Source organism: Canis lupus, chromosome 17, assembly GCF_011100685.1.
Source record: "Canis lupus familiaris isolate Mischka breed German Shepherd chromosome 17, alternate assembly UU_Cfam_GSD_1.0, whole genome shotgun sequence".
NCBI lineage: Eukaryota > Metazoa > Chordata > Mammalia > Carnivora > Canidae > Canis > Canis lupus.
In genome coordinates, this window is record NC_049238.1 from 18507484 (window position 1) to 18532079 (window position 24596).

General features: G+C 41.7%; 1 protein-coding gene across 3 annotated transcripts in view; it reads left to right on the forward strand.

The window, feature by feature from the left end:
* Nucleotides 1-487: 487 nt before the first annotated feature.
* The window catches only part of UBXN2A (UBX domain protein 2A), a 44707-nt gene continuing 20598 nt past the window's right edge, over nucleotides 488-24596 (forward strand). The window contains exons 1-3 of one of the 3 annotated variants that reach the window (XM_038560891.1): nucleotides 488-696; nucleotides 12498-12550; nucleotides 24324-24462. In XM_038560891.1, coding sequence (XP_038416819.1) covers nucleotides 12510-12550; nucleotides 24324-24462 — 180 coding nt within the window. In that variant the 5' untranslated portion in view covers nucleotides 488-696; nucleotides 12498-12509. Of the gene's footprint in view, nucleotides 697-1041; nucleotides 1190-1367; nucleotides 1386-12497; nucleotides 12551-24323; nucleotides 24463-24596 lie in introns of those variants that run through there. The other 2 variants (XM_038560890.1, XM_038560892.1) reach the window with 2 other exon arrangements.

Consider the following 24596-nt stretch of genomic DNA (forward strand, 5'->3'; position numbering starts at 1 on the left):
AGTAAATAAGCAAATAAATAAATTTTAAAAACCTTTGAAAAAAAGAAATTTTGATACCTGCTCCAACATGGATGAACCTTGAAAACATAATGCTAAGTGAAATGAGGGCAGGCACCAAAGGACAACTAGTGCATGACTGCACCTGGATGAGGTACCTAGACTAGGGTCGCTTCATGAGTTGGGAAGAAGAGGGAAAAGGACCCCTCCAATGGGGTGCGGAGAGCGAGAGGGAACTCTGACCGGGAGATGTGCCACGGGCTCCAAGGTCAGGCAAAAAAAAAAAAAAAAAAAAAAAAGGCTCGCTTCTCACAGGGAGAGGTGAACAAAGACTAGAAAGAACTGTATGTGAGGGACTTGTGAGGGTGGCAGCGAGGGCAGCGCCGCACGCGGAGGTGAGCCTCGGGCGGGTGAGTGCGCGTCGGACTCGTGCCCGTGGCGGAGCGGCGTAACTCAGGCGTGGTCAAATCTCCGTGGCCCGGATCCCCCCAGCCTGGGGGGCGAGGGCCGCCGCTCCACCTGGCCGCGCGAGGCAAGAACGAAGAGCGGAACTGGGCCGCCGTGGCCGACGGCCGTGGGTGAACAGGGGGGCCCGCGTGAGCCACCGCCGAGCTACACCTGGAAGGCGGCCCCCGCAGGGAACCCTCCCGGGGCGCGGACGGGCGCGGCGGCGGGGATTCCAGAATCACGCGGCTCGCGGTAAGTTCAACGTTGTCAGAATGCGGGGAAAGCCGTCCGCCGACTCCGTGGGAGGCTGAAGAGGAGGTCGGTAGACGCGGGGTTCCTAGGGGAGCCCACTCCTCGCTCCCAGCATTTTCGGCGCGGGGTGAGAAGGCAGCCCGCGGCGTCGCCGGCGGCAGGGACCAGGCAGCCGCCATTAGCGCGCGCGCCGGAGCCGAGGCGCCGGCCGGCCCCGCCCCCCCGCCCCCCCGCCCCCAGCCCCGCGCGCGCTCTCGGGTCCGCGCGGAGCCTGCGGTGAGCGCGCTCGGCGGCCGGCGGCGGCCGCGAGGCGGAGACGCAGGCGGGAGGGCCGGGTCCCGGCGGCGCGGGCCCGCGAGCCTCCGCGGGTCTGAGGGCGGTGGCGCCCCCTCACCCCACCCCGCGTGAGGGGGGCTCCAGCCCGGCGGCGGCGGCGGCGCCCGCGGTGTCGGAGCCAACCGAGGACCAGGCCGCGAGGCGACCGCGCCCGGAGGTGAGTGCGCCGGGGCCGTGCCCGGTTCGGCGGGGTGAGGCGCCGGGACGCGCGCTGGCCGGCGGGGGCGGGGGCGGGCGGGGCGCGCTGGGGCGCGCCCGGGCTCAGCCCTGAAGTCGGTTTCCGTTCGGCTGAGCCCCGGGTCCCGGCGGTGTCGGTGTCCCCGGCGGCGGCGGCGAGACCCCCGGCCCCTCAGGTGAGCCCCGGCTCGGGCCTGCAGCCTGCGCCAGCTTCGTGCGTGGGAGCTCGGTGCAGGCACCGCAGAGGGCTTCCGCTCCAGGGGCGCTCGGAAACTTCGAGGCGGGCGCACTCAAAATGCCCGCATTTTTCTCTTTTCTCATTTTATTTTATTTTATTTTATTTTATTTTATTTTATTTTATTTTATTTTTTATTTCATTTCTTGACGAGAGACACAGAGAGGCAGAGACATAGGCAGAGGGAGAAGCAGCGTCCCTAAGGGGAGGGGAGCCGAGGCGGGACTCGATCCCAGGACCCCGAGATCGGGACCTGAGCCACCCAGGTGCCCCTGCCCGCATTTCCAAAGGCGTGTGCTGCAGGAGCACTGTGCAGAAACACCAGGCGCGTTTGTTTGGGGTGGCCATTTCTCAGGTAGCTTCATCACCAGTCCTTCCATGACACTCTTTTTTGTAGGTTTCGTGTTCGCTGTTTCCCATGTTTAATATTTGTGTGCGCGCGTCTTTTTTTTTTGTTCGCGGTTTCTTATTAGCAATAAGGAACGTTAGGGTGGCCTCCAACACTAATTCCTTAGTACACATAATTTGGGATAATGGAAAATAAAGATAGGAAACTATTGATGTCAGTGTGGAACTGTAAAGTATGACACTTTGATGAGTGCCCACCGTACCATGGTAATATCCCTTAAAGATTTTCTGTTTTTTTTTTTTTTGACCCATATAGAGTTTGCCTTATGGACTTTACATTGTTATTGGAGGGAACCAATTGAACAACTAATCACACAAGTCTTATCAGTTGACCCTTGAACAACGGTGGGAGTGTTAGGGATGCCAACCCCCACACAGTGGGAAATCTGTGTATGAATTCTGATTTCCCCAAAATTTCACTACTTAGAGCCTACTGTTGACCAAAAGCCTTAAACAACACGTATTTGGTATGTTACATATATTATGATTTGTGCTTACAATAAAGTAAGCTAGAGAAAAAATATTAGGAAGAAAATCATAAGGAAGAGAAAATACACTTACAGTAATGTCTTGTATAGAAAAAAGTGCACTTCATCTAAGTGAACCTGCATAGTTCAAACCTGTATTGTTCAAGGATCAACTGTAAATGCCAGTAAACCTAAATAAAAGCTTAAAAAGGAAGAATATAGTATATTGTGAGAACGCATAACAAAGGGGATAACCAGCTGGGGAAATCAGTTCAAGTAATCTTAGGAAAGTAATCATCCAGCTAAGATGGTATGGATAAATAGGAATTAGTTAAAGGTGACTCCCAAAGGAGGGAAGAAAGGTCCTGCTTGGCAAAGGAAACAGGTTCCCCAGAGGGAGGTTAGGGAAATATATAGAACTGAAAGGTCAAAGCAGTTGATTTTTTTTTTAATTTTTTATTTTTTATGATAGTCACACACAGAGAGATAGAGAGAGGCAGAGACACAGGCAGAGGGAGAACCAGGCTCCATGCACCGGGAGCCCAACGTGGGATTCGATCCCGGGTCCCCAGGATCATGCCCTGGGCCAAAGGCAGGCGCTAAACTGCTGCGCCACCCAGGGATCCCCAGTTGATTTGAATGTAGAATGCAGTAGGGGGAAAAAGAGATGATGCCAGGTCTTTTAGGCAATTTTAAGGATTTGGGACCGGCTTTTTTTCTCTTTTTCTTAAAGCTTTAGAGTGATATTTTTCTTTTTTTTTTTTTTTAAGATTTTATTTATTTATTCATGAGAGATACACAGAGAGAGAGGCAGAGACACAGGCAGAGGGAGAAGCAGGCTCCATGCAGGGAGCCTGATGTGGGACTTGATCCCGGGGCTCCAGGATCACACCCTGGGCCGAAGGCAGTGCTAAACCCCTAAGCCACCCTGGCTGCCCCTAGAGTGATATTTTTCAAATCACTCAAATGTGATGAGAGAACAGTACAGTAAATTTCTCTGTAATATTACCCAAAATATTTAGACTTTATTAGAAGAGCAATGGGAGATCCTTGAAAGGTTTTAAGCAGGGAAGTTTCAGTCAAATTTGTATCTTAATTTTAATTTTTTTTTAATTTTTATTTATTTATGATAGTTACAGAGAGAGAGAGAGAGAGGCAGAGACACAAGCAGAGGGAGAAGCAGGCTCCATGCACCGGGAGCCTGATGTGGGATTTGATCCCAGGTCTCCAGGATCGTGCCCTGGGCCAAAGGCAGGCGCCAAACCGCTGCGCCACCCAGGGATCCCCAAATTTGTATCTTAATCAGAAAGTCACCGTGCGGGCACCTGGCTGGCTCAGTGGTAGAGCATGAGACTCTGGATCTCAGGGATTGTGAGGTTGAGCCCCATGTTGAGGGTGGAGTTTATTTAAAAAAAAAAAAAAAAAAAAACCAAAAAAAAGGTCATCCTGACTTCTGCATAGAAACTCCATTGGAGGGATCCCTGGGTGGCGCAGCGGTTTGGCGCCTGCCTTTGGCCCAGGGCCCGATCCTGGAGACCCGGGATCAAATCCCACGTCGGGCTCCCGGTGCATGGAGCCTGCTTCTTCCTCTGCCTGTGTCTCTGCCTCTCTCTCTCTCTCTCTCTGTGTGACTATCATAAATAAATAAAAAAAAAAAATTAAAAAAAAAAAAAAAAAAAAGAAACTCCATTGGATGGGGACAAAAATGGATATGGATATGAGGAAACCACCAAGAGGTGATATTTGGGCCTAGAGTTGTTGCTGTGAAGGTAGAGTACACACTAAGGGTACGTAGCTCATCTCTTCTGTTAATAATTTTATGTTTAAAAAAAATTTAAAAAAATAATTTATGTTTACATTTTTCAGAGGAATTATGGAAAGTTCTTTCTTTCTTTCTTTCTTTCTTTCTTTCTTTCTTTCTTTCTTTTTTTCTCTTTCTTTCTTTCTTTCTTTCTTTCTTTCTTTCTTTCTTTCTTTCTTTCTTTCTTTCTTTTTTTCTTTCAAGATTTTATTTATTTGAGATGGAGTGAACTAGAGCACAAGTGGGGAGGTAGGGGATGCCTGGGTGGCTCAGCAGTTTGGCTCCTGCCTTCAGCCTGGGGTGTGATCCTAGAGACCCGGGATTGAGTCCCACATCAGGCTCCCTGCATGGAGCCTGCTTCTCTCTCTCTGCCTTTGTCTCTGCCTCTCTGTATCTCTCATCTCTCTGTATCTCCATAAATAAATAAAATCTTAAAAAAAAAACAAAAAAAACAAAAAACAAGTGTGGAGGAAGGTCAAAGGGAGAGAGAGAAGCAGACCTCCCACGAACAGGGAGTCTGATGTAGGGCTCCATCCTAGGACCCTAAGGTAATGACCCGAGCCAAGAGCAGACACTTAACCAACTGAGCCACCCAGGCATTCCCCTGGAAAGTTTTCTTTTTTTTCCTTTTTCTCTGGAAAGTTATCTAAAGGAAATTGTATTTGTGCTGTGTTTTGCCAGGTAGATAATTTCATTATGGAGCCCTGGAATGAGAATGTCTTGGTGTCAAAGGATGGGTGCCTTAGTGATCTTGACAATTTCTGGCCAAGTATCCCTTTTCCCCTAGGATTTTCTCATTGAAATTACTTTTGTTACTATCATTTTAGTCCTTGGGGGCATTTAACTTCATATTAACAATTGTTCTAGGAGAAGACAAAAAAGTGTTTTCAATTATTGTGGTTGCCACTGAGATAAGCTGAAACTTTCCAAAGTTTTTCATTTTTTATTATTTAATAGTAAACCAGAATTCATTAATTACACAAATAAACTGTCTTTTAAAGTTTGATTTTGGGATGCCTAGGTGGCTCAGTTGAGTATCTGCCTTTGGCGTAGGGAATGACCCTGGAGTCCCAGGATCGAGTCCCACATTGAGCTCCCTGCATGGAGCCTGCTTCTCTCTCTGCCTCTCTGTGTTTCTCATGAATAAATAAATCAAATCTTAAAAAAATAATAAAGTGTTTGATGTTGACACTACCATAGTTTGCTTTTGGAGACTGGTTGGCATACTCCCATTCCATAGAAGATCTAAGTGAAATGGACTCCATATGGAAATGTGAGCCATCAGTTCTTTTGCCAAGAATGGTTTTATCCCTAAGGAGAAACTACAGCTTCTACACAAAGATGGCATACCCCATGGTATAATAGCTTGATGCAAATCCTTAATCTTAAAAAAAAATGTAGCCTGTCATGTGTATTTACAAAGTAAGTTCAATTGGTAATATGTAGATTTTTTCTATTTGAATTCTAAGTACACATTAAAAGTGCTTTTCTTAGTAGTCAGAATCTATTTTGACTGGATTTTCCCTTCAGTGGATATGCTCCAAAAAGCTCAATCTACTCTCTCTCCCGACTGATTTTATTGCTACAGTTGTTGGGAGTAAGTGGGATAATAATTGGGAAGGTGTTTGGTAAACTGTGATACACAATACAAATATAAGATGGTAGTGGTACTAATTGGAAATAAACTGAAGGAAAATGAAGGGAATTCTATTCATCTGTCCCTTCTGATACCAAGCTTCATGTTGGTAACTTAGATGTTTGTCAGATGGCTTTTTTTATTCCCTATAGTACAGTACATGACTCACATGACTGTGATGATTGTAGAAGTTCACTCAGTGGATAACAAATATATTTTACATGGTTTATTTACATATTACTAATTTATGATAATAAATACCAAAAATGATGATGATTTTTTAAAAATAAGGATGACTGTATATCTAAGATTCAGTTTTTACTTCAATTCTGCGCTATGTTTGCAATGAATAATTGAGTATATATTTTTTTCCTTTTTCCTTTGTAAACTCTGGAATAAGAGACTGTGTCTGTCCCATTAACCCTTTCATTAATTCTAAACCAGTGCCTTGCATTTGGTGGTGGGAGGTTCAGTAAATACATAACTTGTTAAAAATGTAATTACTGAAATCAAAACTAAAATTTCTTGGCCATGTTGAAATTAAAACTTTTAAGTCTGAAGATGTTTCTTACTGATCCTTGTAACATTGTGACAGAGTGACTGGAAAAGAGAAAAGAGCAAAAATTATTGTATTCTTAGTATCTTTTCTTAGATGAAAATCATCTCCATGTTCAGGTTTAGGCTTAGAGAAGGTAAATAACAACAAAGTCACCCAGCTCAAAAATGTAGTCAGTATTTCCATACAAGTCAGTTTGAATCCAAGGTTGTCTTCATTCTCTATTACTGTTATAAAACTACATGAAAACAATTTAGTAGTAGTTTATAACTATAAGATGATGAAAAATATTAGCAATTTGCTAGAGAACAATAACCTGTTAAAGGGAAACAGTGAAATACTTCAGGGATGGCTCCTTTTGGTTTTGTACTTGGCAAGGCACTGGAAGAAACAGGAAATGTGTGAGTCATGATACATGTCCTCAAGAATCTTATTAGATGCAGCTGAAAAACAAAAGAAACAGTAAACAGTCTCAGACAATATGATTTATTTATTTATTCATTTATTTATTTATATTTAATTTGATTTATTTGAGAGAGAGCACAAATGGGGGGAGGAAGAAAGAGAAACAGACTCCCTGCTGAGCAGGGAGCCTCATATGGGGCTCCATCCCAGGACCTCATGACCCAAGCTGAAGTCAGAGGCTTAACTGAATTAGCCACCCAAGCACTCCACAGACAATATGATTTAAATATTAAAAATCTAAATGCTTTAGGAAAGAAATATTAATTTTGGATTATTTATTTATTTATTTATAAAGATTTTATTTATCCATGAGAGAGACAGAGAGAGAGGCAGAGACACAGGGAGAAGGAGAAGCAGGCTCCATGCAGGGAGCCGGACATGGGACTCCATCCAAGGACTCTGGGATCACTCCCTGTGCCAAAGGCAGATGCTCAATCACTGAGTCACCCAGGAGTCCCTGCTTTTTAAGTTTTTAAAATTAGATTAATATATACATCTAGTTTAAAAGACAGTAGTGTTAGAAAACTAAAAATGCTCCCATTCCTTTTTTTTTTTTCTAAAGATTTATTTATTTATTCATTTGTGATAGACATAGAGGCAGAGACAGAGGCAGACGGAGAAGCAGGCTCCATGCTGGGAGCCCGTTGCGGGACTCGATCCCGGGTCTCCAGGATCACACCCTGGGCCAAAGGCAGGCGCTAAACTGCTGAGCCACCCAGGGATCCCCCCCCCCCTTTTTTTTTTAAAGATTTTATTTATTTATTCATAGACACACACAGGGAGAGGCAGAGACACAGGGAGAGGAAGAAGCAGGCTCCATGCAGGGAGCCCGACGTGGGACTCGATCCTGGGTCTCCAGGATCACACCCCAGGCTGCAGGCAGCGCCAAACTGCTGCGCCACCAGGGCTGCCCCCCCCCCCTTTTTTTAAGATTTATTCATGAGACAGAGAGAGTGAGGCAGAGACATAGGCAGAGGGAGAAGCAGGCTCCCTCAGGGGAGTCCAATTTGGGACTTGATCCCAGGACTGCAGGATCACGACCTGAGCCAAAGGCAGACGTTCAACTGCTGAGCCACCCAGGAGTCCCAGGACAAATATTTTGAATGCATAAGCTGTTTTTCCTGTTATTTAAAGTCATATTTCTAAATAATGCGTACATTTTGAGTTCTTGTTTTTGAATATTGCCTTTCATATTGCTATTAGGATAACCATTTCAGCTTAGGTTTATTTGCTTTACTTTTGCACATCCTCTTAAAGATTTTAGCTGAGTTTTTTCCATACAATAAGTAAAAATAGGGATGCCTGTGTGGCTCAGTGGTTAAAGTGTCTGCCTTGGGCTCAAGGCATGATCCTGGGGTTCCGGGATCAAGTCCTACATTGGGCTCCCTGCTTGGAGCCTGCTTCTCCCTCTACCTATGTCTCAGCCTCTGTGTGTGTTTGTGTGTGTGTGTGTTTCTCGTGAATAAATCAATAAAATCTTTAAAAAAAATAAGTAAAAATATACACTTTTTTTTCCTTCAGACCGCAGGTCCATCCTTGGTACAGAGATGGTATGCTTATATTTGCCCAATAACTGCAATAAACATTGCAAACTCAAAAGAACATTGGTAATATCATACCTTATATTTAACAATCATTTCTAATGGCTGCATTTATAAAGCATAAGACAATAGTCCTCTCTGGTTTATTACTTTGTAAATGTAATGCCTGATCCAGTGCCTTGCATTTACTTAATATTGACTAAGATTCTTTAAATGAAATAATGTCTATTTGCATTTTTAAGTCTAAAGAATAATTTTGAAAAGCATTACAGGAAGGATTAAGAAGTCTTTTTTTTTTTTTTTTGATTAAGAAGTCTTTTAGAAATACAAAATACCTGAGACAGTAGAGACCTCTAATTTGCCTTAATTATTGGAAGTCATCCTCCTGGATGCTGTGGCTTTAGTGACTCCAACCTTACTTTCTAGCTACAAGGCAGTGTCTGAAGTTACCTTTGGGATGCTATTGGAAGTGTTGTCCCTCACTTTATATTCCACACTCCTAGCCCCATTGCATTTCCTCCTTTTTCCTTGCCTTCTGTTTCCCCTTGTCAGAATTTTTCAGTTTTCTCATGAAAAGTTTAAGAAATGAATTTGCTATCAATTTATATTCAATTCATAGTTAAAACTAGAGGTGTCTAAAAAAACTTTCAGTGGTAGGATGATTTTCCTGAGCAGAGTCCACTATTCTACTTTAATTCCTAGCATAACAGATGCTAAGTGGGAATTAGTGCTCAACACAAATTGCTCTGGTTATTGCCCCAGCTCCATTGCAAGACCTAAGGTCATTCAGACTGATTTTATCTGGTGAAAGCCTGCTGCTACCAGATCCTCAGTTACCAGGTTAAATTCACCTCCAGATACTTGGATGGATGGATGGATGGATGGATGGATGGATGGATGGATGGATTATTGATTGATTTAGAGAGCTTTAAGTGGTAGCAATGGACTACTTTTTTTTTCTTTTTTTAAGATTTTATTTATTTGATAAAGAGGCAGAGACACGGGCAGAGGGAGAAACAGGTTCCCTATAGGGAGCCCAATGCGCAACTTGATCCCCAAACCCGGGGATCACCCCAGACCCCGGGATCACACCCTGAGCTGAAAGCAGCCATTCAGCTGCTGAGCCACCCAGGTGTCCCACAATGGACTACTTCTTGTGCCTATTTTCTGTTTCTTGTATGGCTTTAGGATGCATCTGGTAGATCTTCAGTTGCTGTTACTTTGCAGGTATGTCTTCTAGTCAAATGGGGTTACATTTTTAAATAGAGGCACACTATTAATAGAAATATTCATATATTTTGACCCCGATTTTCCACATTTTGGGGAATTTAACAAAGTAAGCTATCTACAGTTTGCCCACTACATATGTTATTTATTAGGAAAAATTAAAAGTGAACTAAATTCCCAGTACCCATGGTATAACTGCCTGATGGAATAATATGTATCCTTTAAAAATAATTATGAAGCAATTTATGTAGCCAGATGGAAAAAGCACAGAAATGAAAAATACAAGAAGCAAAAATCATTAATACACTAGCAGTACATTTGAATACGTATGAAAAAAAAATGAAGCAGCAAAAGTTTAGATAGTTACTGTTGAAGGTGATAAAACTATGGATTATTTTCTCTTTCCCAAACTTTCTGTATTAGTGTTTTGCCTTTATAACATAATACTGTAAGAAATAAGCAAACAAATCAATTTTTAAAGTAGTTCAACCCATCTGTCCACAGAGAGGTCCTGGAAGCAGCAACACAGTAGAAACAACAAACATACCAAACACCCAGATCTTGGTTTCTAAATACAATTTTCATAGGGGTGGGGAAGGTAACCATGAGTCCTTAGAGAAAAGGCTGATTCCAAGGCTGGGGCATAAAAAGAACAGATGATCTTGGAGCAAGAAAATGCTAAGAACGTGCTCATAGAATGATCAAGACATATCAAAAGGACATCACACTGTAGGAGCTCTCACTGGACAAATCTGGGAAATGGAATATCAAAATAAATAATATTAATGAGTTATAACTCATTGAATAAAACAAAAACCCATGAGTCCATACTCTTAGGTTTAAAAAAAATCAGGAAAAGATGGACTTTTATTTTGTTAGGGTGGACTTTTCAGGGGATCCCTGGGTGGCTCAGTGGTTTAGCGCCTGCCTTCGGCCCAGGGTGTGATCCTGGAGTACTGGAATCGAGTCCCACATGGCGTTCCCTGCATGGAGCTTGCTTCTCCCTCTGCCTGTGTCTCCGCCTCTCTCTCTCTCTCTCTCTCTCTCTCTGTGTCTCATGAATAAATAAATAAAATCTTAAAAAAAAAAAAAGTTGGGGGATCCCTGGGTGGCGCAGCGGTTTAGTGCCTGCCTTTGGCCCAGGGCGTGATCCTGGAGACCCGGGATCGAATCCCATGTTGGGCTTCCGGTGCATGGAGCCTGCTTCTCCCTCTGCCTGTGTCTCTGCCTGTCTCTCTCTCTCTCTCTCTCTCTCAGTGTGTGCCTATCATAAATAAAAAATAAAAATTAAAAAAAAAAAGTTGGACTTTTCAGTAAACTCAACATTCATGTGGAGTCACTGTAACTAAGATAAGTTCCAAATATATCTGAGATTTAAAATTTTTAAATTAAGGGATACCTGGGTGGCTCAGCAGTTGAGCATCAGCCTTCGGCTCAGGGTGTGATCCCAGGATCTAGGGGGTCAAGTCCCATATCAGGCTCCCTGTGGGGAGCCTGCTTCTCCCTCTGCCTATGTCTCTGCCTTTCTCTCTGTATGTCTCTCATGAATAAATACATAAATCTTTTAAAAAAGTAATATATTTTTTAAATTAAAATTGAGGGTCATATCTGCAAAATAGGCAGTTTCAAGCTCATGTTCCCAGAGAAACATTGAAAAACAAGCAGAAACTGTTAGAACCAACTTAGAGCTCTGAAAAGTAGTTCAGGGTGTATAGCAGCCAAGCAAACACTGAATCAAGAAAAAGGCAACTTAACAGCAAGCAAAACACATCAAAAATGGGCAAAGGACTTGAATAGACATTTCTCCAAGGAAGATAGACAAATGGCCAATATGCACATGAAAAAGATACTCAACATCACTATTCACAATGAGATGTCATGTTATTAAGATGGATTTTATTTAATAAAAATAACAAGTGTTGGCAAGGGTGTGGAGAAATTAGCACCCTGGTACATTGCTGGTGGGAGTATAAAATTATTCTCAATAGCCAGAAGTGTAAATAGTCCAAATGTCTATCAACAGATGAATCTAAGCTAAATATACAAAGAAATATTATTTAGCCTTAAAAACGAATGAATATATGTTAAGTGAAATAAGCCAGATACAAAAGTATGCGAAATTCAAGGCAAATTAAATTGATAAAGACGGAAAGTAGGAGATACTAGGCCTGGGAAGACAGAGGAATAGGGAATTATTGTTTAATGGATACAGCGTTTCTTTTTGGGAAGTTGAAAAAGTCTTAGAAATTGATAGTGGTAATGGTTGTACAACATTGTGGATGTAATTGATGCCACTGAATTGAATACTGTACATCTTGTCAGTTTGCTTCCCCAAGGAATTTGTAAGAATGAGAATAAGAATGTTTCATTCACTTTAGTTTGTTAAACCAAAGGGCACATTATAATTTTTTATCACAATTTTTAAGAATTAGTTCTAAAAAGAAAAAAACATTTCTTTTTTGGGAAGATTATTAGACTCCCAAATTTTTTTTTTTTAAAGATTTTATTTATTTATTCATAGAGACAGAGAGAGGTAGAGACACAGGTAGAGGGAGAAGCAGGCACCATACAGAGAGCCTGACGTGGGACTCGATCCCGGGTCTCCAGGATCACACTCTGGGCTGCAGGCGGCGCTAAACCGCTGCGCCACCAGGGCTGCCCCCAAATTTGTTTTTTATTATCGTTGTGCTTTGTAGATGAAAACGACACCAAAAAAAAAAAAAAAAAAAAAAAGGAAAAGAAAACGACAGCTTTGAATTCAGTCACATAAGTTTTTTTTTTTTTTTTTTTTTTTTTTTTTTTTAGTCACATAAGTTCTTAAGACCCTTTCAGTGCTATTTTAGGGATACGTAATAACTTACATTAGAGACTATTAATGCATATGTAAGAATGAATTTATTTAAAATAATAAATTGACGACTTAACAGCTTTTGTTTATTTTTACTTTTACAGTAAGGCTAAAGAATGAAAGAAGTAGATAATCTTGAAAGTATAAAAGAAGAATGGTAAGTTAATTCAAGCTTTGCATTTCTTGGTTATTTAATGCATTTCTTAGTATCTATTTTTACTGCATTTCAGACAGATACAGTAAGTTTTCATTATTCTTTCAGTTAAATAGCTAATGGTAATATAAAGTAATTTATAATCACCTGCATTGAATGGATTTTATTTTTTTTGTTTTTTATTTTTTTAAATGAAAACTGTGAAACAGGTTTTTTTTTTTTTTAATTTTTATTTATTTATGATAGTCACAGAGAGAGAGAGGCAGAGACACAGGCAGAGGGAGAAGCAGGCTCCATGCACCGGGAGCCCGACTTGGGATTCGATCCCTGGTCTCCAGGATCGTGCCCTGGGCCAAAGGCAGGCGCCAAACCACTGCGCCACCCAGGGATCCCTGAATGGATTTTAAAGAAGTTATTAAATGTTTTTGTTATTTAAAATGTTAAATTTGGGATCCCTGGGTGGCGCAGCGGTTTGGCGCCTGCCTTTGGCCCAGGGCGTGATCCTGGAGACCCGGGATCGAATCCCACATCGGGCTCCCGGTGCATGGAGCCTGCTTCTCCCTCTGCCTGTGTCTCTGCCTCTCTCTCTGTGACTATCATAAAAAAAAAAAAAAAAAAGTTAAATTTATCTCTGTTAGCATATTCTGTTGTTTGAGAAATTCAAATAACTGTTCACTTTGTTAGTCTCTTATATTGTACTGTCTTGGAGTCATGGTGGAAATATAATGGCTCTGGAGTCATACACCTAACTTTGAATCCCATCACTGTCTTTACTACCTCTTTGGCCTTAAAGCAACTTAAGTAGATTCTTTGAGCTTCTGTATCTCATCTACAACACAGAGGTGGGGGGTACATATATGTTTGCACCTGAAAGGTTTTTTATGAGAATTAGCTGATATAAAACAAAATAGTATTAGTATTAGCACAGGGATGCTTGGCTGGCTCAGTTGATGGCGTATGCAACTCTTGATCTCAGGCTTGTGAGTTCGAGCCCTGTGTTGGATGTAGAGATTACTTAAAAATAAAATTAATTAATTTTTAAAAAGATTTATTTATTTGAGAGAGCACACACACGTGCATTGTGGGGTGAGGAGCAAAAGGAGAGAGAATCTCAAGCCAATGAGCATAGAGTGCCATGTGGGGCTCAGTCTCATGGGGTTCATATCATGACCTGAGCTGAAATCAAAAGTTAAAGGCCTAACCAACTGAGCCACCCCCAGAGGCCCCTAATATAAAATCTTAAAATAATAATAATAATAATAGCACATAGTAGAGACTCAATAAATGGTAGGTGCAAAGTATATGGCTCCTATCAGTATAGAATATTTTATTTTCACTTATCTGAGGTGAAATGGTTTTTTTTGTATAGTATACTGTTTGTTTTATTTTATTTTTTTTAATTTTTTATTTATTTATGATAGTCACAGAGAGAGAGAGAGAGAGGCAGAGACACAGGCAGAGGGAGAAGCAGGCTCCATGCACCGGGAGCCTGACGTGGGATTCGATCCCGGGTCTCCAGGATCATGCCCTGGGCCAAAGGCAGGCACCAAACCGCTGCGCCACCCAGGGATCCCCAACAAATATTATTTTTTCACTACTTCTTGTTTTTTATAAATATTTGATACTATATAATTGTGAGATGTGTCAGGGGGCCTCTAAGACCTCTCCCAGGTTTGTTGATTTGCTGGGGGGTGGCTCAGCGGTTTAGCGCAGCCTTCAGCCCAGGGCGTGGTCTTGGAGACCTGGGATTCAGTCCCACTGTCAGGCTCCCTGCGTGGAGCCTGCTTCTCCCTCTGTCTCTCTGTCTCTCATTAATAGATAAAATCTTAAAAAAAAAAAAAAAAAAAAGAAAGGATACAACAAAAAATCAGCAAAGGGAAAAAACGTGGGGTGAAGTTCAGAAGAAACCAGGCATAAACTTTCAAGAATTCTTGTCCATTGGAATCACCCAGGATGTACTTCATTATCCCAATAATGAGTTATGACACCACATGTGAATTGTCTACCCAAGGAAGTTCATTGGAAATCAATCTAAGGTTTCTGTTGGGACTTAAAAGGACAATAAGCAGGGATCCCTGGGTGGCGCAGCGTTTTATCGCCTGCCTTTGGCCCAGGGCGCTGATCCTGGAGACCCGGGATCGTATCCCACGTCAGGCTCCCGGTGCATGGAGCCTGCTTCTCCCTCTGCCTGTGTCTCTGCCTCTCTCTCTCTGTGTGTGTGACTGTCATAAATAAATAAAAATTTAAAAAAATAAATAAAAGGACAATAAGCAGACCTTTCAAAGGATAGCAGTCAGGCCTGCTATGTTAACTCTTTCTCGCACAGAAATTAGTTGAATGATTTTAACTTAGGATTTTTTTTTCCAACAACTTTTTTTTTTTAAGATTTTATTTATTCATGAGAGACTCAGAGAGAGAGGCAGAGACACAGGCCAAGAGAGAAGCAGCTCCTTGCAGTGAGCCCGATGTGGGACTTGATCCTGGGACTCCAGGATCACGCCCTGGGCCAAAGGCAGACACTTAACCACTAAGCCACCCAGGCATCCCTCCCAGCAGTTTTGAGAGATGATGCACATACCATATGATTCATACATGTAAGGTATACAATTCAATGGATTTTAGTACATATACAGAGTTGTGCAAACATCACAACAGTTAGTTTTGTAACATTTAGGTCACCATACCCATTAGCAGTCACACCCAATCCTCTTACACCCTGACTTTGACCAGTATACTGTTTTTATAGAATTGCCTCTTCTGGATGTTTTGTATAATTAGAATCATACAACATGTAGTCTTCTGTGATTGGCTTTTTTAAATTTAACATAATGTTTTTTTTTTTTTTTTTTAAGATTTTATTTATTTATTCATGAGAGACACAGAGAGACAGAGAGAGAAAGGCAGAGGAAAAGCAGGCTCCATGCAGGAAGCCGGACATGGGACTTCATCCCAGGTCTCCAAGATCACACCTTGGGCTGAAGGTGGCGCTAAACCGCTGAGCCACCCGGGCTGCCCCTAACATAATGTTTTCAAGCTTCATTCATGTTGTAGCATGTATCAGTACTTTGAATGTAAATAAATCATTAGTAAAGTATCTATACAAAAATATTAGGAATAGATTTTATAATTTTCTTTGTAACAAAAATACATTTTGTTAGAAATACTGGTCCAGTAAAAAAAATGAAAAGACTTTTCCTAAGTATATCAGTACTCTAAAGACTATCGATGATGAAAATCCATATTTACCATATGTGCTGCCAAAACATACACAGATAAAAATCCTTCACCCGTTTGGACAACAGCTAGCTGATTACCTTATTTATTCAGAACACAGTAGTGAATGAGAAAGCAGAAGAGAGTATTCTGGGATGCATGGGTGGCTCAGTGGTTGAGTGTCTGTCTTAGGGTCAAGACAAGATCCTGCTTTCCAGGATTCACCCACAGTGGGCTCCTTGCCAGGAAGGAGCCTGCTTCTCTATGTCTCTGCTTCTCTGTATCTCTCATGAATAAATAAATCAATCTTAAAAAATATATATATTCTGTAGCCAAAATAGATGTTTCAAAGCCCCTTTTCCTGAACTTGTGGACTTATTATCAGAGGAACTCCTGAAACTTAAGACTATATACTAAGCCAAAATAACTTTGTAATCTGGTTTCTAAATTATGGAAAAGAGTATTGATATTTTTATCATAAAAGGATAATGACAAGGGAAACGATGACATAGTAGAAATCATAGATGAAATAATAAAGTTGTCTGGATATTTTTAGTGTTAAGGTAAGTCTATAAATTCGTGTGCCCATGGGATTTTGCTGCATTATGGGTTATATGGTACAATATAAAGGGATTCTCTGAATTATAAATAACAAAGAATTAAATATAGTATACTTTCCCATTTTTTTCCCTGTCCAGGAATGTCTTTCATGCTTTATTTTATTTTGTTTTTATTTTTTTGGAAAGTGTGAATGTGGAGGAGGGGAGGCAGTAGAGGGGCAGGAGAGAGGGTGAAACATCTTAACTAAGCTCCATGCCTACTAAGGAACCGGACACAGGGCTTGATCTCACAACCCTGAGACTGTGACCTGAGCTGAAATCAAGAATTGGCCATTTAACTGAGTGAGCCACCCAGGCACTCCTCTTTCATGATCTTTTTAAAATTTATTAATAAACTTTTATTTTTTTAACTTTTTTTTTTAAGATTTTAATTATTTATTTATGAGAGACAGAGAGAGAGAGAGGCAGAGACATAGGCAGAGGGAGATGCAGGCTTCCTGCAAGGTGCCCAAGCGGGACCAGGATCACGCCCTGGAGCCAAAGGGAGTCGCTCAGGTGTCCCTATTTTATTTTATTTTTTTAAAGATTTTATTTATTCATGAGAAGAACAGATTGAGAGGCAGAGACATAGGGAGAGGGAGAAGCAGGCTCCCTGTATGGAGCCTGATGCAGAACTCATCTCAGGACCCAGGGATCACACCCTGAGTCAGCAGCAGACGCTCAACCACCAAGCTACTCAGGGGTCCCAATAAACTTTATTTTAAAGAGTAGTTTTAGGTTTGCAGAAAATACACAGTTCCCATATCCCCATCCATCTCCTCCCCACCGCACACAGTTTCCTGTATTTTAACATCTTGTATTATATAGTATATTTGTTATAATTTGGAACCAATAGGGAAGCCTGGGTGATTCAACAGTTGGGCACCTGCCTTTGGCCCAGGGCATGATCCTGGAATACCAGGATCAAGTTCCTCACCGGGCTTCCTGCACAGAGCCTGCTTCTCCTTCTGCCTATGTCTCTGCTGCTCTCTCTGTCTCTCATGAATAAATAAATAAATAAAATCTTAGAAAGTAATAATAATAATTTGGAACCAATATTGATTCATTATTATTACCATTTAGTCGTGGGCCCATTTTCTGTATTGTGCAGTTCTATGGGGTTTGACAAATGGAGCTGATGCATATAGTGTTGTACTTTTATTTGTTTAAGTTTATCTCTATCCCCAGTATGGGGCTTGAACTCACAACCCTGAGATCAGAAGTTGAGTACTATTCCGACTGAGCCCAGCTAGGTGTGTTGTGCTTTTAATTCCGTGTACCAGTTGTTATTGATGGTGTATAGGAAAGCACTTGGCTTTTGTATATTAATCTTGTATTCTGCTGCTTTGGTAAAATTGCTTATTAGTCCCAGGAGTTTGTTGTTGTTATTTGGGATTTTTCTGTGTAGACAGATAGTCATGTCATCTGCAGACAAAGAGTTTTATTTCTTCCTTCCCAATCTGTATACCTTTTATTTCCTTTACTTGTCTAACTGGTTTAGCTAGGATTTCCAGTACGGCATTGAAGAGTTGTGGTGAGAAGGGCATCTTTGTCTTATTCCTGATCTTAGGGGGAAAGCATCTAGTTTCTTGTCTTAAAGTATGATGTTCACTGTAGGTTTTTTGTAATGTTTTTTATCAAGTTGAGAGAATTCTTCCTTGTTCCTAGTTAGCTGAGAGTTTTTATTTTATTTTTTTAAATTTTTTTAAATTTTTTAAATTTATGATAGTCACAGAGAGAGAAAGAGAGAGAGGCAGAGACATAGGCAGAGGGAGAAGCAGGCTCCATGCACTGGGAGCCCGATGTGGGATTCGATCCTGGGTCTCCAGGATCGCGCCCTGGGCCAAAGGCAGGCACCAAACCGCTGCGCCACCCAGGGATCCCTAGCTGAGAGTTTTTTTTTTTTTTTTTTTTAAGATTTTATTTCTTTATTCAGGAGAGACAGAGAGAGAGAGAGAGAGAGAGAGAGAGAGAGAGAGGCAGAGACACAGGCAGAGGGAGAAGCAGGCTCCATTCAAGGAGCCCGACGTGGGACTTGATCCGGGGTCTCCAGGATCCGGCCCTGGGCTGAAGGTGGTGCTAAACCACTGAGCCACCTGGGCTGCCCCCTAGCTGAGAGTTTTTAATCAAGAATGTGTATTGAATATTGTCAGATGCTTTTTATCTGTTGGTGTGATCGTGATTTTTCTTCTTTAGTGTGGTGATGTGATGGATTTTATTAATTGATTTTCTCAATGTTAGATCAGCCTTGCATAACTGGTTGCAGTAAGGATTTTTGCATCTATGTTCATGAGAGATACTGATGAGGAGCACAAGGCAAGCTAAGGGCAAAGCTGACGCCTCGCAATTCCCACCCCCACTCCCAGGTGGGATGTGTGTGACATTCCTCAGGCACTCCTGGCTGCCCTAAAACTAAGGGAAGGAAAAAACAAATGGTTAACTAACAGAGATCACAGTCCTTGAGTCTCCCATCAGTTTATAAATGTCTTAGTCATTTACAAGAAAAAAGCATTCTTGGGCACTTGGGTGGCTCTGTCGGGTTAAGCAGCTGCCTCCACTCAGGTCGTTATCCTGGGGTCCTAAATGGACCCCTACATTGGGCTCCTTACTCATTTGGGAGTTGGCTTCTCTCTCTGCCCCTCACCCTGCTCATGTTCTCTCTCTCTTTCTCTCTCTCAAATAAGTGAAAAAAAAAATTTTTTTTGAAAAGCATTCTTATCAATAACCTAACTTCAAAAGGAAACTCCCCAATTATCTTAATGTTAATACTTCACTAGAGGGAAAAATAACCTTAACTTGACTGAGAAAAGGTCCTCTTTAGCATATGAAAGTTCTTTTGAAAACCTACCTTTTTTCTTACCTCCCCCAACTCCCCAGTATATATTTAGTCACAACTCACAACCCTGGTGCAGTAGCTCTTTCTGTAGATCCTGTCCTTGTGCTTTAATAAGAATCACCATTTTGGGGGGATCCCTGAGTGGCTTAGCGGTTTTGGCGCCTGTCTTTGGCCCAGGGCGCTATCCTGGAGTCCCGGGATTGAGTCCCGCATCGGGCTCCCGGCATGGAGCCTGCTTCTGTCTCTGCCCCCTCTCTCTCTCTCTCTCATAAATAAATAAATAAATCTTAAAAAAAAAATCATTTTTGCACCAGAAACATTTCAAGAATTTTTTCTTGGTCATCGGCTCTGGACCTCACCGACATTCAAAAACTACATCAATACTGTTTGAGTTTTCCTTTCTTGAAATGTCTTTGTCTGGCTTAATTTACTTTTTTATTTTTAAAGATTTATTTATTTATTTTAGAGAGAGATGGAAGAGAGTGTGCACACATGAACGAGGTAAGGGGTAAGTGGGAGAAAGAGGATCCCAAGTAGACTCTGCTGAGTAGGGAACCCGATGTGGGGCTCCATCCCACCACCCAAGAGATCATGACCTGAGCCAAAACCAAGAGTCGGAGATAGAAGTGGTTCCTTCCTCTTTTATCTTCTTGAAGAGATCGTAGAAAATTGATATCATTTCTTCCTTAAATGTTTGATAGAAGGACGCCTAGGTGGCTCAGCGATTGAGCATATGCCTTTGGCTCGGGATGCAATCCTTGAGTCCCACATTGGGCTCCCTACATGGAGCCTGCATCTCCCTCTGTCTGTGTCTCTGCTTCTTTCTTTCTGTGTCTCTTATGAATAAATAAATAAAATCTTTTTAAAAAAATGTTTGATAGAATTCGCTACTGAAGTCTTTTTTTTATTTTTCTAAGATTTTATTTATTTGAAAGAAAGCAGGCGGGAGAGAGCTCACAGCAGTGGGAGGAGGGGCTGAGGGAGAGATAGAAGCAGGCTCCCTGCTTCAGGACCCTGGTATCGTGACCTGAGCTGATGGTTTTGTTAGTTAAGCTTAACTGACTGAGCTACCCACTAGTGAAATCTTTTGTATCCAGTGTGTTCTGTTTGGGAAGATGATTAATTATTGACTCAATTTTCTTAATAGATACAAGCCTTTATATAGTACACGTTCCTCCTTAATGTAAGTTTTGGTGGGTTGTCCCTTTCAAGGAATTGTCCATTTCATTCAGGTTACCAAATTGGTAGGCATAGAGCTGTTTGTTTGTTTGTTTGTTTGTTTGTTTTAAGATTTTATTTATTCATAGAGAGAGAGAGAGAGAGAGAGAGGCAGAGACACAGGAGGAGGGAGAAGCAAGGCTCCATGCTGGGAGTCCCAGCACTCCAGGATTGAGCCCCTGGGCCAACGGCAGGCGCCAAACCCCTGAGCCACCCAGGGATCCCCTATAGAGCTGTTTATAATGCATCTCCACACACTGTACTTATAACCTTTTAAAAACACAGACCATTTCTTGCTCATCTTTGTATCTTCCTACCACCTACTTTATAGGTAGGAACTCAATAAATGTTTGAATGATTTGAATCAACAAGAGGTTTAGTAGAATTTACGTATGAAATAGGTATAGATAAAGGACTAAAGCTATTTTGGATGCTCAGGCTTATTGGCTTTTTACTTAGTAAATATGTGGAAACTACTTTCTTAGAGCTGGGAAACAGGAGTGCAAGAGCACCTGATTCTGTGGGGTCCCAAACTTACCAGGTTTCAGGCACTGGCCACTGACAAAATCCAAAGGCAGAGAGACGAGTGGTAGTGAAACAAGAAATTTATTTCAGGGAGGCCAACGTTGGAAAGACAGTAGACTAGTGTTTCAGACTGTCTCCAGAGTGTGGAAAATACTTCCAGGTTTATTTAAGGAAAATGTGGGGCACAAGTAGGTGGGTGTGTGCAGGTAGGCAGTGAAGGTCAAATTGATCATTGTCTTTGAGTGAATTATGCGCTGGGTTTTGCTGGCTCAGGGTAGTCCTTATTGCTTAAGGGGCTTTGCCCTCAGGGTGTTTTGGCTGAGCCAGGAAACAATCTGGAAAGAAACCAACTAGAAAGTGAGGTCAAGATGGAGGCAGCCAGGGACCCCTGGGTGGCTCATTTGGTTAAATGTCTGACTTCAGCTCAGGTCATGATCTTTGTGATCCTGGGCTTGAGCTCTGAGTTGGGCTTATCATTCAATAGGGAGTCTGCTTGTCCCTCTGTCCTTCCCCCTGTTCTGTGTCTTGTCTCTCTTTTCTTTTTTTTCTTTTTAAGGTTTTATTTATTTATTCATGAGAGACACACAGAGGCAGAGACACAGGCAGAGGGAGAAGCAGGCACCATGCAGGGAGCCCAACATAGAACTGGATCCTGGGTCTCCAGGATCAGGCCCTGGGCTGAAGGCGGCACTAAACCGCTGAGCCACCCGAGCTGCCCCGATTGTCAGCATTTTTTTTTTTAAGATCTTATTTATTTATTCAAGAGAGACGCACACACAGAGAGAGGGAAAGTGAGCAGAGACTTGGCAGCGGTAGAAGCAGGCTCCATGCATGGAGCCTGACGTGGGACTCGATCCCGTGACTCGATCCCGTGACTCCAGGATCACACCCTGGGCCAAAGGCAGGGGCTAAACCACTGAGCCACCCAGGGATCCCTCAGCATTTTAATAGTAACATGGCAGTGACTATTTTTGATGCAGTGATAAAGAGCACAAGCATTGGTAGACGGGGTTCAGTTTCCAGTTCTGCCTCCCAATAGTTTTATGATCTAGAGCAAATTGCTTAACCTTTTTTTTTTAAATAGTTTTTTTTTAATTTTTTTTAATTTTTAATTTTTAATTTTTTATTTATGATAGTCCCAGAGAGAGAGAGAGGCAGAGACACAGGCAGAGGGAGAAGCAGGCTCCATGCACTGGGAGCCCAACTTGGGATTCGATCCCGGGTCTCCAGGATCTCGCCCTGGGCCAAAGGCAGGCGCCAAACCTCTGCGCCACCCAGGGATCCCCTTAACCGTTTTCTTTAAAGAGAAAGCGCGTGTACGAGGGAGTGCAAGAGGAGAAAGGAAGAGAGAGATGCCTGCTTCCTGCTCAGCAGGGAGCCAGAACAACTTGGGGATAATCCCAGGACCCTAGAATCACAACCTGAACTGAAGGCAGATAACTGAGCCACCCAGGCGCTCCTCTTTATTTATTTATTTTACTTAAGCTTTTTTTTAATGTGTTAATATGTGCCTTTTAAGTCATTATAAGGATTAAATGAGTTAACCCACGTAAAGTAGTTAAAATAGTTCCTAAAATATATTAATAAATGCTCAGTAAATGTTAGCTGTTAAGTGAAGCATAGCATATCATGGGTTAGGTGCATAGACTTGGAAGGCAGATTCATAGGATTTGAATTCTGTCTTTGCCACTTACTAGTTGTAACCTCATGTGACTTAACCTTTCTGTGACTCATTTTCTTTCCTATAGAAATGTGGGAAAGAGTATCTACCTTATAGTTCCTGGCGCAGTATCAGAGCTGTAAAAATATTGTTTATGGAATCTGAGAAGTTCTATTTTAGTACATGTATGAACTTTCTGTATGACTTTTAAAAAGATTGGTCAGAAGCCATCTTTTCTGTTAAACAAAATCTTCAGTAATATTTCTTAGATGATAAAATGCAAAATAAAAAGTAGATGGGAAAAAAAAAAAAAAAAAAAAAAGTAGATGGGAGGCAGCCCTGGTAGCACAGCGGTTTAGTGCCGTCTGCAGCCCCAGGGCCTGATCCTGGAGCCCTGGGATCGAGTCCCACGTCGGGTTTCCAGCATGGAGCCTGCTTCTCCCTCTGCCTGTGTCTCTGCCTCTCTCTCCCTCTGTATCTCTCATGAGTAAAAAAAAATAATAATAATAAAATAAAAAATAAAAATAAAAAGTAAATGGGGGTAGGCAAAATGAATGGAGTCAAAAGGAACAAGTTATAAATCATGAAGATGTAATTTACAGCATGACAACTATAGTGAAAAATATTCTATTGTATATTGGAAAGTTGCTTAAATATTACATCTTAAAAACACTGCAAGAAAGAAATTTCTGTAACTGTATGATGTTAGATGTTAACTGGACTTACTGTGGTGTTCATTTCACAATATATACAAATATTGAATCATGTTGTACACCTGAAACTAACATATGTCAATTATACCTCAATTTTATTTTTTTATTTTTATTTTTTTAATTTTTATTTATTTATGATAGTCGCACAGAGAGAGAGAGGCAGAGACATAGGCAGAGGGAGAAGCAGGCTCCATGCACCAGGAGCCCGACGTGGGACTTGATCCCAGGTCTCCAGGATCGTGCCCTAGGCCAAAGGCAGGCACCAAACCGCTGCGCCACCCAGGGATCTCCTCAATTTTAAAAAGTAGTAGAGTATTATTATTTTTTTAAATAAATTTTTGGTGAGATTTTACGCCCCCCCGCCCCCCCCCCCCCCACCAGAGGGCATCTGGCAATGTCTAGAGATGATTTTGGTTTTTATAACACTGGAGATGGGTGTGGGTGGAGTATGCAGGCATTTAGTGGATAAAGGCCATAGATGCTGCCAAATATCCTACCATGCACAGGGCAGCCTACACAGCAAAGAATTATCCCTCCCCAATTGTCAGTAGACTGAAGTTGGGAAAGCACTGATCGGACCAAAAAGGTAATGACTTCCCAAGGTCACATATCTGCTAGAATCTTAAGTTAGAAGTGTGTCTAAACTGTGGAACTGGGGATCCCTGGGTGGCGCAGCGGTTTAGCGCCTGCCTTTGGCCCAGGGCGCGATCCTGGAGACCCGGGATCGAATCCCACGTCGGGCTCCCGGTGCACGGAGCCTGCTTCTCCCTCTGCCTGTGTCTCTGCCTCTCTCTCTCTCTGTGTGTGTGTGTGTGACTATCATAAATAAATAAAAAAATAAAAAAAAATAAACTGTGGAACTGGAGGCATCTCTCAGTTCAGGATCCTTTACCTAGAAATTTATGTAAATTTTTAGAAACATTATAGTAGTGGTTAATTTTCTTTTTTTTTTTTTTTAATTTTTTTTAATTTTTTTTTTAATTTTTTTTTTTAATTTTCTTTTTTTGTTTAGGGTTTGTGAAACAGGATCTGACAACCAACCTCTTAGTGATGATCGACAAAGAAATTGTGAATATTTTGTTGACAGCCTTTTTGAGGAAGCTGAGAAGGTTGGTGCCAAATGTATGTCTCCCACCGAACAGAAGAAACAGGTAAATGTCCATAACTTTTTTCTCATCCAGTGTTTCTCAAAACAGGGACTATGTTTTCGGTCCACAAGGTCAAACTGTTTTCATAGTAATAAGATATTTTTTTTTTTTTTCATAGTAATAAGATATTATTTATC